This window comes from Diuraphis noxia, unplaced genomic scaffold (genome assembly GCF_037042655.1).
Source record: "Diuraphis noxia isolate RWA-SAM2 unplaced genomic scaffold, SU_Dnox_SAM2 contig0003, whole genome shotgun sequence".
NCBI lineage: Eukaryota > Metazoa > Arthropoda > Insecta > Hemiptera > Aphididae > Diuraphis > Diuraphis noxia.
The window spans coordinates 54,757,884-54,771,298 of NW_028301713.1; the positions used below are offsets into that span (position 1 = coordinate 54,757,884).

Below are 13,415 nucleotides of genomic sequence, written 5' to 3' on the forward strand. Positions count from 1 at the left end.
AACATTTTTTTTTTTTTTAGATAATATAATATCATATTAAATTGTATAGTTAAGATTAATAATAATAATAATAATAAATAATTTTTATACCGAAAAATTACATTTTGTTGATTCCACAATAAAAATAATATTCGAACATTTAAACTTTCTAACAGATAACATTCGAATACTTTTAATTCAGACACACTCATTCACACATAATATTCGAACACTTTTCATTCGTACATATTGTCACATACATTCGTCACATACATTCGTCACATAATTTTCGAACTAACAACCCCTTGCCGGGATTATTATAGGTATTACACTAGTATTATACGTCCCTAATAATTTTTGGTAAATATAGATACTAAATTATACTAACATTTTCCTTCCTATTTTAAGTAAGTTGGAGTTAATTTAAACCAAAGTCCAAAGGTATGATTAAAAATTTTTTGTACAGTTTCTTTTTTTAATTTCTTATACAATATAAATCACAAGCATTTTACAAATTATGATATAACACAAAATATAAGTACAATACCACGACAAAGTATTATAAAATTTTATAAATCAAAATATATGAAATAAGCGGGTTTGTGGATGTCACTCTACTCACTCTGCAGTAAAATTTGAATTTAATGATATAATATCATTTTATATAAAAACGATTATGAGTGGAAACGAGTTGTCAATCTAGGATATTTTATACTATATTAATTTAAAAAAAAATTCAGGTAGCTATAAAATAAATTCCAAATTAATCAAATCATATTTTTAATAGCAAAGAAGCTAATAAATCTGTAAAAAAGCATTTTTAACCACAAATTTTGTTTAATACTATCCAAAGTCTGTTGAAATAGGAACGGAAATTTTAGTTTAATCATTTAGTATTTAGTTTACACCAAAACATATTAGGATTAGGAACTCGACTAGTGTAATACTTAAAATAATTGGGAACCCTACTAGAGTTTAGTATAGATTCCTAAAAAACCTACTCAAGTAGATACCTAAAAATAATCCCAACCCCAACTTACTAGTGTAAATGTGTAATACCTTCGATTAGCAGTTAGCACTAGTTATTGAGACCCACTTTGGTTGCGCCGAAATTTATTTCTAATTTGATTGTGATTCTCAAAACGATTTAATTAACAGAACAATTCGTTAAATATATCATAAAAAAATTGTGACCTTGTAATTCAATAAATGTAATTTGTATATACAACATATAACACTAATCTTAAGAAAATATCATGTAAAAATTAATGTCAGGCTAATAACCTAAGTTGTTGAAGCCATATTTCTTTAAATAAAAAATAAAAATCGTTAAATGAGAGTTCGTTATTCACTAAGGTATACGAAAGTTTTATTACGTATATGCAACACGCTTTGTAAATTATGCTCAATTAAGTGTTTAAAGCTTTCCACATTTAAATTCTAACGAATTAATAGTGTGATTTTTTTTTTATTCGTAATAGGTATAATATATAATTATTATTAAATCATAAGTAGATGCAAATGATGGTAGGTAGCATGTAGCGTGTGAAGGAGAATAACTCCACAACTTGTAAAATGATGAAGATTCTATAATACATACTGAGAATACAACTTCTAAATCTGCCTATGGGTTATATGTTATGTTAGTACCTATATAGTTATTACTTATTAGTTAGGTAATAGGTTGTTAGATTAGAAATATTACAGTTTATTCCAAACTCATTCATAGTTAGAAAATTAATGCAGAATATGCTTATTATTAAAAGAAGTAATAATTATATCTATATGTATGCATATAGTATGTATCTAAATAATAATAATAATTATATACATATTATGAATGTATTGTGTGTAATAGGTAGGTACTAATGTAGGTAGGTACTATATGTCCATATATTATTATTATCACATAGTTATCTATATAATTTTAGAAAGACATAAATTATAGGTGTATAGAAAATCAGAAAACTTTGATTTATAAATTATTTATATTACCTAATCTGTATTCATAATATTATTTAGTTAATCGTATAACATATCTTTATAATTCAATTTCCATAAAAAATCGAACATATAATTGTTAATGAAAACAAATAACTGAATTACATGGATTAAAATATTAAGTAGGTACCTATATAGGTATAGGTAGAATTTGTAAGAACATAATCATTCATATAAATAATTAGTAATACAGCGATGCAAAAAGTTCAATCATGTTTTCCCAATGACGTAATTATAGTAGGTATGATAATTGATTGTATTTTATATATTGAGGTGATAGATGAATATCATGAATTTATTATAATGTAAATATATATATATTATACATGACGTACGTCCATATGTTATATATATATGGGCATATGGCTATACTTGATACAATAATGAGATGGAAATATATAGAACTATATGCACCTTATGCAAATTTGTGATTATTATTTAAAACAAACACGGATGATATAATCAATTTATCTTGGCAGTTATTCCGTTATTCGTTTATATACCTATATAAATATAATTAGTTATACCTAAGTTAGGCCTATTATAAAACGGTTTACATGGGAATATACATATATCAATATATGTACCTACTGTACTATTATATAGTGCAGTGGTTCCCATTTAGCATTGGGCCACGGACCCCTAGCTAAAACTTAAATAGGGCGGGGAACCCCTTATTTGTGAATACTTACTTTCCAATTTTGTTTAATTATAAAAAAAAAAATTATATATATATATATTTTTTTTATTAGCTTATAGAATAACTATATATATAATTGTACAACAATAGCAAAATTATATATATAATACATTAATTTGTCGATCTTTTTAGCGATAATCGAGTTTCGTTAGCGATTCCTCAAAATACCTGGAATTTCAAATCAATACGTGTTTAAAAATTCTACTAAAATAAAATAAAAATATCACTTCGGTACTGCATAACCTAGGACCACATTACATCAAAAAGAGGACCCCTGGGTGTCCACGGACCACCAATTGGGAACCACTGATATAATGTATGCCTGTATAATTAAATATTATGTATCAATAAAATTACGGGAACACCTATTTATTCAGCCAACTGATCTTGATCAATATGGGAATTCCGCACTTTTACCAAATGGCCTATAATTTATAATAAAATTTCGAAATCGTCTGATATTATGAATAATAATCTATTGAAAAAATATAGCGATTAATAAATCATATTATTATTACTTATTATACACAAAAGTGAAACGGTTATTATTATGATAGACATGATGTTTAAATGTTTTAAACATCAGAATGTTAAATGCTAAAAAATAGTGTGTTAGGAAGTGTTAAGATTAATAAGATTAACTGGATTCCATTCGTTATAAGTCTGCTGAAAGATATAGAGTTGAATAATACGAGGTGTCAAGTAGGTATTATTAAATAGGTAGGTACATTGGCGTAATTCCATTAAATTTCAGCAGGTGCAAAATGTTATCGGTCCAATAATCGTTATGATAAATTAAGTCATATTATTCATATTTAAAGCTAATTGCATTGCTCGCATGTGCTATAGGTTTAGGTTACATTTAATAACAATATAACATAAACAAATATCAAAATCTGTATCTACCTATATTTTAAATACTTTATGTGCTGTGTCTGTACTATATATGGTACATTCGTACATCGTACATTATACATATAAAAATATAATATTTATATATGAAATTAATTAAAGTGATACAACATTTTTAAATAAATTTAAAAAAAAATCAACGAATCGATGAAATTTAGTTGGTATTGTATTTCAATAGGTATAAAGTTCAGCATCTGCAGGTGCAAAAGCATATCTTTGCACCTGCTACATAATACCTGGGGGTGCAAGTGCACCGTCGTGGCGTCGTGCATCCCCGTAATTACGCCACTGAATAGGTAACTAGGTAAGTATTCTTGATCGATAAACAATGATACATTTTAGTAATTTGAAAATAATTCCAAGCTTAATTCCGATTATTATTTATTGTACTTTTATGTTGTAATCAGATATATGATAAACTGTATTTTTAGTTATAAATGTTGATAAAAAGTTGAGTAAGTTGAGTTGGGTCTTGGGTGCCTTGAGCGGGCCTCTTGCATCTAAACTAACATATTATAATTATTTATAAGCAAGATTTATGTATGTTATTTTATGGATACGGTATGGTAATTTAAATTGTGATTTCTATAACTAAGTATTAACTTTTTAATTTTAAATAGTGTAGTTACTCAAATAAATTATCAATTACCTATATTACTAATTTTGTTTTTGTCCTAACGGCTAACCTATAGAGTTGATACTTTTTTTTATACACACCGTTGAAGGTTACATTTTTAGTATCCTTTAAGTTGTATGGTCGTAATTATTCCTATAGGTTCTTATATTTAAACAAAAATTGTATTTTTTTGTTATCACTTTGCCGTATTAAAACTCGGGTTACTGCAAGCTAAAGCTATATTAAACCTTAAAATTTACCAAGGTTTAATTTTTTACCAATATGTTCATACTTTTATCATAATATAACTATAATATACATATATTATTTTAAAATATACTTGGGTACACTATACACATAGCAATAATTAAATTAAAGGTTCCTACCCGGACACCCGATAATTAAAAATAAAAATATGCCTTAAATACGCTTGCACGACTAACAGTAAACTATTGATGTATACTGTATAGGTATCGTTTATTACCTAATACAATGACAATTACTATAGGTAAGTCTTTTATAATAAATAAACCTAAAAAACAATTTTAAAAAAAATAATCAATATTTCATGGTAATATAAATAACGTTACTTCAGGTGATCTTTTTTCTTTTCTTGTTAAAGACTTAAAGATAAAAAACTTATTGGAAATATTCAAGTACGTATTTTTAAGTGTTCGCTGTCAAAAGAAAGTATTTATGAATTTCTAATTGAAAAACAATTTGCAAATTTTCGGGCATTTCAAAATAATTAACGAGAAACCTAGCATTGAATTTTCAATATTTTCTTGAGTAAATTTTTTTTTTTTTGAAAATAATTTAAAAAAAATGTACAATAGGTACTCGAAAATTTCTCATGTTTAAAAATACTAATACTTTTTTTATATCACTATATCCAAATTTAACCTACCCATTACAGTAGCCTAAACGACTCTTAATCCACAGCAGACACCTTTTTTAAAATTTAATTTCAGTTTAGTTACCTATAAATAACTTAAAAACTAAATTATTTTATTTTATGAAAGACTGAAATGTGTAGGTGAGACTTTTGTTACTACACCACTTTAAATTGTAGTACTACACTATTCGTACATAATTGGCGCAAAGTATCATACTACCTATGTTACTATATATACATTGACACATTGTTCAGCCTCTGTTTGAAGACAGTCCATCGTTATCAGCTATAACGCCCAGCACGAGCTAGGACACGGGTTTCGTTATTAATTGATTTTCCAAGATTCCAACTACAATAAAAATTCGCCTAAGAAAATATTGGCAAATATTCTATATACAATCCAAAATCCAAACGATGTCATCATTATAACTTTGTAAGACATAAACATTCATATTGCTCTGCTCAAAATCTAAAATAAAAATCATTAACTTTATTTCGTGATAAAAAATAACTCGTTAAGCTTTTATGCGTTTTACAATGTTGTAAAAAGTATCAAGGTCTATTCGTTATGTTGATTAGTTGATAGATAGGTTCGCCATAAAAACAAGTCATGAAAAAAATACATCTTAAACTTTTTAACTCGTTAATGGCACATCCTCACGGTTTTTCCTAAATACATATTAAATACGTATATATAAATACAATTATATATAGGTTTTTATGTCATAGTACACGTAATAAATACTAAAATATGTCAAGATTTTTTTTCTATTTGTAATATAATAATAATATCTTTTTTTCCAGATTGAACCGACAACGCCGCGGGGATTACTTTCGCATTACTGCAGCGACGATTGTCATATATGACCAAAGGAAAACAACTATACAGTTTAATACCAAAATTATAACTATTTGATAATAGGTATAAAACTAAACTAAAATAATCATGAATAGGTACATCTATATTGTACTGTCATGATAATCTTTGAACAATAACAGTGCCGTAGCTAGAACTAGATGGGCCCCGGTGCAAATTTAATCCGTGGCCCCTTTAAATAGGTGCACATTGGATGTAAATGTAGGGGGTGCTGATATAATTGATGGTACACAGATCCGTAGGGGCTTAGCCCCCCGCAGTCCGTAACCCCACTGCAATAAGCTGCATTGCAATAATTTTAAATTTTTAGTCATTCATATTTTTACTTTTTAATTATAATACAAATATAATTAATTAAAATTTTAATTAATTTTTCTTCAATACTTTGTATAGACAAATTAATAACTAATAATAAAGTTGAAATTGTATAAATGTTAATGTAATTGTCACTCTTTATTTATTTAAGCTAAGTACATATACTGTACATCATATATTATGTATTCAAAATATTTAAAAATAATTATATTGTTAGATGTTATTATATGGGAACTGGGAGTGCTAATTTAAACCTGGGGGATGCTATATTATGCTAAAATAACAAAGTACAAACAGAATTATAATTATATTATGATCTTATTAAAAAAATTATTCTTAGTATATATTCTTAATTCTTATATCATTTTATTTAAGTATGGGTCTCATATTAGAAATTGCAACGTGGGGCCCCGGTGCAATAAACCCCACGCACCGCGGTTTCTACGGCACTAAACAATAGTCACAAAAAATTCAAGTAGAATGTTAAAATTGACATATTTTTTAATGTGGCTACCTGTAGGCTGTAGCATGCAAAATTCACTTGAAATTAATCTATATTACCATATTCACCTATATATTATTCAATTATTACTTAGTATGTGTATATAATATTATAAATTATATTAAATATGCTTGATGTTTTTATACATTATAAAAAGTTACTATTGCATGAAATATATATGTCGGTATGATTATAACATTCATAACTAATAATTCATATTAATAAAACATTTAATACAATGTACCAATCTGACAAGTAAATATTTTAATAGATAAGATTAAAAGATATATGTAAATTTACTTAAATAGCAACTTCATATAAGGTAGTTTTTGGATTTTATAATTTTGGTTAAATCCCCAAAACCATTGTGCCAAAACTGAACTTAAGTTACTAAGAAAATTTGGAGAAAGATAAGTACTTTTGGACTAGAAAAAAATATTATTTGGCAATCAGTAGACTTAGATTGAGTGTGAAGCGAACACATCATTTTTAAAGAAATATTATACTAATAATAATTACTACATTTATTGATTAACAAATTCAACTGTTTATTGCTCTAATATAGGTACATTTCAATTTCAAGTATTATCAGAATATTTTAGGTAAATAAATATTTAACATTTTTACCATTCAACAAAAATATTTTTTTTTCATTGTACTAAAATTGTAACTGTAAAACTGAATAATAAAGCGCTTTAGAGCATCTAATCCATACACAAACATAACTAATAAAAAATTATGAATATAATAAATGGACTTAATATTTTAGTAAATGTGCAGTTTGAACTTTAAGGATTATACATAAATTCTGAATTTTAATTTAAATTTACAGCTGGTCCAACTCTTATGTGTTCCAAATTTTCGAACGGACTTACTCCTCTAACTGTGGTCTCAAGAGGTTTTGAATAGATATCACCTGCAAGTTCAGACAATGGAATTTCCGTATCTGCTTTTGCTCTCTTCACAGCATCGTCTATTTCAGCTTTAATTTCTTTATCAATTTGCTAAACAATAAGAAATTAATTATTACTATCAAATATTATGAACCTATATTGTTTATATGTATTTTAATAAACCACCACACAATAATTAAATGAATAATAAAAAAGATGCCGAAACACAAGGTGGTACAACTAGTATACTGATATGTCTATATTAATCAGTGTTCGGAAAGAATGTTGTTCATGAACACATGTAAATACGTTCATAGTTAGTGAATGTCACTCATTTTTTTCAAATAGAACATAAACGACATTTATATTTTTAATGAACTTGAACAATTTTTAAAACACTCAATTGATTTACTATTTTATAATATATGTATATAATTTAGATACTTTAGAAAATGTATATACATTATACTCTTAAGTCTAATAATTGTGTTTTAATTTTTGGGTTGAGTCCTATATGTTTAAGATTTTTGTATTAATTGCTGGTCCCTAATCATGAAAGAAAATTAAATGAACTCTTTCATTTTTTCAAAGAATATGAATGCGTTAGTTTTAAAAAAAAACATGAGCGTAAACATGAACAAGTTCCTTTTTTAAGGACTAAACGTGAACATGAACGAATTCATTTTTTTTAGTGAATGTTGCAAACACTGATATTAGTAATTAAATAATAACCCTAATAAAAATAAATAAATAACTTTATTTTTTTTTTAATTTGCATTTTATTAAAAAATAATTAAATTGCTTTATAAAACAATATTATTTAATACTATATAGTTTTAAGTATTTAATATGGCTACTTAATTTTAGATTAGCATATTTACCTTTAATTCATCAATATTAACTAAATTAGCTCCTATGATTTTTTCTTTGAAAGATGTTATTGGATCTCTTGTTTGTCGCACTTCTTGAATTTCATCACGAGTTCTATAAGATGTACCTGGGTCAGACATTGAGTGTCCAGAGTATCTGTAAGTTGCTGTTTCTAAAACTAGTGGTCCTTTACCACTAGAACAATAATCTATGGCAAAACGAGCAGCTTCTCTGACAGCCAAAATATCCATACCGTCCACCCAGATACCAGGAATATAATCTCCTCGCGTATAATATGCTACACTAGCGGATGCACGTTCAGAGCTAGTTCCCATACCATAGCCATTATTTTCACAAACATAAACACAAGGTAGATCCCACAATTTCGACATATTGTAAGCCTCAAATACTTGTCCTTGATTAGCAGCTCCATCACCATATAAAGTAAAACACACACCACCAGTCCCTAAATATTTAGCAGCAAGTGCTATGCCAGCACCAAGAGGTACCTAAAAATGAAGTTTTTTTTAAATTATAGAATATAAATATATAGCTTAACTACAAAATAATGTATTTACCTGAGCTCCAACAATGCCATTGCCTCCATAAAAGTTTTTAGCATACATATGCATAGAACCTCCTTTACCACGAGCATTTCCACTTTTACGCCCAGTTAATTCTGATAATACACTAAAAGGTTCAATACCCATAAGATATGTCCATCCGTGAGCACGATATGCAGTAATTATTGAATCTGTGTCACGGAACATAGCTTTCATTCCTACTGCACATGCTTCCTAGAAACAAATTTTATAAAAACACATACTGATTATTTAAACAACTATGTTGTAATTTTTATAACGGCATACAATATTAATTAAATAGATAGCAATATAGCATGGAAAGTATTGAAAAACCTTGGATATTTTTAACAACTTATAAAATTTACCTGTCCAGAGTAGAGATGACAGAAACCTCGAACTATTTTTTCCTTGTACAAATTACCTGCAGCTGTTTCTATTCGTCGAATAGTTTGCATTTGTTTATAATATTTAATAGCATCTTCTGAAGACAAGGTGACAGTTGTACTCGGACCATTTTCAAGTTTATGCAACTTAAATGGCTAAAGAATTAAATAGTATACATAATTTATTTGGTGAAAATATCAATTTAAAAAATATATATTTAAACATAAACTGTCTCTATACCTTAGTTTCAAAAGTGGCTTCTGGTGTGCTTGAAAAGAGACGACTCTCTAAGATAGATAACACATTCTGTAAACAACAGAAAAATAAATGTTAAAATATGGTACAAAATAAAACCTATTGAATATTATCTAAATTAGTCACAACATACAAAAACATTCAATGCTAAAATGTTATGTTCACGAAATTTTAAAACAATAATAAATGATGATACAACAAACTAAAACTAACTGATGACATAGACTGTAAAGTTATAAAAAAAAAATTATTATTGTCTTACTCAATGTGATGAAGATTTATTATCTTTATTATGTGATTAATATCTGTGACTAAATATGGATTATTTGTTTAATTAAAAATAATATTTCATTCAGTAAAATATAATTTTTAAATCAAATTTAAATTTTTAATTATTCAAATTATTAAGAGGACACCGAACCAAGTGTTATAATATCTCCAATTTACAAATATACAACATAACACATTTTTGTTCACAAATCTCAATTGTATGCTATTAGTTTTGATATTAGAGTGAATTGATAAATCATCACACTTTTAGGTAAATACATTATTGGTGATCAAGTGTCAGAGGTTTTTTCAATATTTTAATTTTCAACCAAGATATGAATTATGAAATATCACAAAATGCTCATTTCTCTTGAAAATTAAAATAATTAATAAAAAAATCAGTCAAGATATTTCAAAATATGGATAGTACGTAACAAATTATAAAAAAATTGTTTCAAATTAATTGATTAGATACTAGCAGAAACACAAATTGTATCAATCAATACTAATCATGCATTACAAATAAAGAACCATATTATAATTTCTCATAGACTTCTCGACTAATATTATTTTCATAGAATGTACCAAAACAACATTTAATAAGGGCATTAATAGTTACTAGTTAATATTTTTTTGGCATAATGGCTTACAAAGTTGAAGTTTCAATACATTAAATAATTGCACATACAAAAATGTAAGCACATAATTATTAAACATAAAGTGTAATTTCTAGAATTCATTAAGACATTGTTTTCTAACAGCCAATCATAACAATCAATCTTAAAAATCTATATATTCATACAAGAAATTATTGACTTAAAACATTTATTAACAAGTTACATATTTATTGTAATTTAATTTTAAAGGCAGTTTGTTATATTACCAGGTAGCTAACTAATTAGTATTAAGAGGACGCCACACCTGCATGTGTTGTCTCCGTTGTACAAGTGCATAGCATACCAAATTTTACGCTCAGCAGATCACGTTTATCTCCGTTAATTTAAAATTTAGAGTGAATTGACCTATTATAAAAATTAAAGGCAAGATTATTACCGAGGGCATCTCATGGGCTTTTTATTATATTTTAATTTTAAAGCGAGTTATAAGTATTTTAAAATTGTAAATTATTTTTAAATCTAAAAATACTCATAACTTGGTTTAAAATTAAAATATAATAAAAAGCCCATGGTAATAATCTTGCCTTTAATTTTTATGATAGGTCAATTCACTCTAAATTTTAAATTGAAGGAGATAAACGAGATTTTCTGAGCGTAAAATTTGCTATTACGCACTTGTACGACGAAGACAACATATGCGGGTGTGGCGTCCTCTTAAAACAGGTAATTAATGTACCCCGAATAAAAAAATATTATAGGTTTAGGACAAGGTATAAAGTATTAACTATATAAAATTTCAAATACTTTTTAGTTGATCATAAAATACACACGTCGACAACTACTAGCTTAGATAATAGTTGAATTGAATAACTGATATCACTAAGTTTTTGAACTCATAGTACATTGTCTAATACCACTCATAAATATATATGCATTTTACAAAGATCTGGATTGATGTAGGTATTCTGCAAGGTAATTTAAATTGTGTATTTAGAATATGTTATGCATACATTTTTTGCATAAATTAATACAAAAATATTGAATACATAATTTTACTTATTTTAGTAAGTATCTAGATACTACATTTGGCATAATTCTAGTTTAGCTTCAAAGTGATGTTTTGAAATTTTTTTTGCAAAATGAGTGTTTTTGTATGCTTTTTGTAATGGTACATTAAAAATAAAATAAAGTTGCTCAAACTTCTAATGGAAATCATGTTCAAAAACTTTGAAATACTCTATTTTTCAAAAAATAATGTTATTGAATTAAAAATATCAAAAATTTGTATTTTTAGAATTTTTTCAAAGAGTGTCGCTAATCACTGCCCATAAACTACAGCATAACTTACACTGTGGCATACTTGAGGTGGTGTTGCATAGCAAGTTGAGGGATATTTTTGATTTGCAGAGCAGAGTGACGAGTGCTGCCAATAATGTAATCACTTCCCTATTTGAGGTGTAATAACTTTGAAACTAAGTCCGACCGACAAATTTTGATTACACCAAAAACTTTTTTGTTATTACACATCGAATGAAAAAAAAATTTCAAAATGTTTAGGTATTGATATTTTTAACTCAAAAACACAATTTTTGGAAAAAATCGATCATTTTTAAGTTTAACATAAAAAGTACGATAGATCAATTTTGATTTTACCAAAAAATTAAGCATACAAATACTAACAATACAAAAAAAAATTCCAAAAATTCAAATTGTTGATATTTTTAATTCAATAACATTATTTTTTGAAAAATAGAGTATATTGAAGTTTTTTGAACATTACTTCCATAAGAAGTTTGAGCAACTTTATTTTAATGTACCATTACAAAAAGCATACAAAAACAAACATTTTGCAAAAAAAAATTTTTTAAATCGCTAGGGGGCTAAACTAGAATTTGTTCCTTTTAATTGTTTAAGTAGCTATACTGAAATAAGACTTACCAGTTATTACCTAACCATTAATTCTGTTGACTATTACCATAATACTAAATAGGCAGGGCTCCAACAATGAGTGGGAGAGGTATTGGACCTGGCTTTTAGAGACCCATGGAAATGAATTTGCAATTTTTGAATTTAGGATAGGAATATTTGTTTAAAATTAAGTTAAATTTCATGAGGCCCGCACAAACATATAGTACAGATGCCCAAAATTGTATGTAGAGAGCCTGTATAAAGTTTTTAAAAAAGTTGACACTATTATTTAATATTCATAACATAAGATTTAACTATTACTACAATTTATCTCAATTTAGAAAACTGAGCACTCAAACCTAGGCTAAACTCAAACCCTTGGTAATATAACTAATAAACTGAAAAAGGTAAAATTATAAAATCAAAACCTAATTATATATTTTAATTGTAATTGACATGTTAAATTTGACCTTCTGTAGGTTAAATAAACCCGTTCAAAGTGAGCAACCTACCTATTTGGTTTTCTGAACAAATTATGTGTAACTAACCTTAAGAGTGTGTTTTCTTAAAACCGACGAACTGTTCATTTTGTTGACGTTTTGATTTACTTCGCTGAAAACTTACACATAAAAAATATTAAACAAATATTACGAACAGTGAAAAAAGGAATGTACGCGCTAACAAATACCCAGTAAAATTAATAATTAATAGTAAATACTAATGGAACGGTCTGAACGGGACGATAAGAGAGTTCAAGCCCAAGGGCAGCAAGCTGATAAACGTTGATATGAGTGATATGACCGATTTTGCTTTCGTTTTTAATAGGTTCATAATATT

At 26.7% G+C, this 13,415-nt stretch overlaps 1 protein-coding gene across 1 annotated transcript; it reads right to left on the bottom strand.

Moving 5' to 3' along the window:
* Positions 1–7,320: 7,320 nt before the first annotated feature.
* Positions 7,321–13,310, bottom strand: LOC107162867 (putative pyruvate dehydrogenase E1 component subunit alpha, mitochondrial). The gene is made up of 6 exons (XM_015509983.2): positions 13,127–13,310; positions 9,769–9,834; positions 9,510–9,683; positions 9,139–9,357; positions 8,572–9,069; positions 7,321–7,801 (listed from the first exon to the last, which is right to left on the bottom strand). Exons 1-6 carry the CDS (start codon positions 13,163–13,165, stop codon positions 7,613–7,615), a joined length of 1,185 nt encoding a protein of 394 aa, XP_015365469.2. The 5' UTR covers positions 13,166–13,310; the 3' UTR covers positions 7,321–7,612.
* Positions 13,311–13,415: the final 105 nt, after the last annotated feature.

What these genes read in the sequence shown, in the direction of transcription:
- LOC107162867 (XM_015509983.2), bottom strand. Translation starts at nt 13,165, where the DNA reads ATGAACAGTTCGTCGGTTTTAAGAAAACACACTCTTAAG. An exon ending in ATGGCATTGTTGGAGCTCAG is followed by an intron (nt 9,070 to 9,138) that starts GTAAATACATTA and finishes CTTCATTTTTAG; the next exon opens with GTACCTCTTGGTGCTGGCAT. An exon ending in TTAATATTGATGAATTAAAG is followed by an intron (nt 7,802 to 8,571) that starts GTAAATATGCTA and finishes CTTATTGTTTAG; the next exon opens with CAAATTGATAAAGAAATTAA.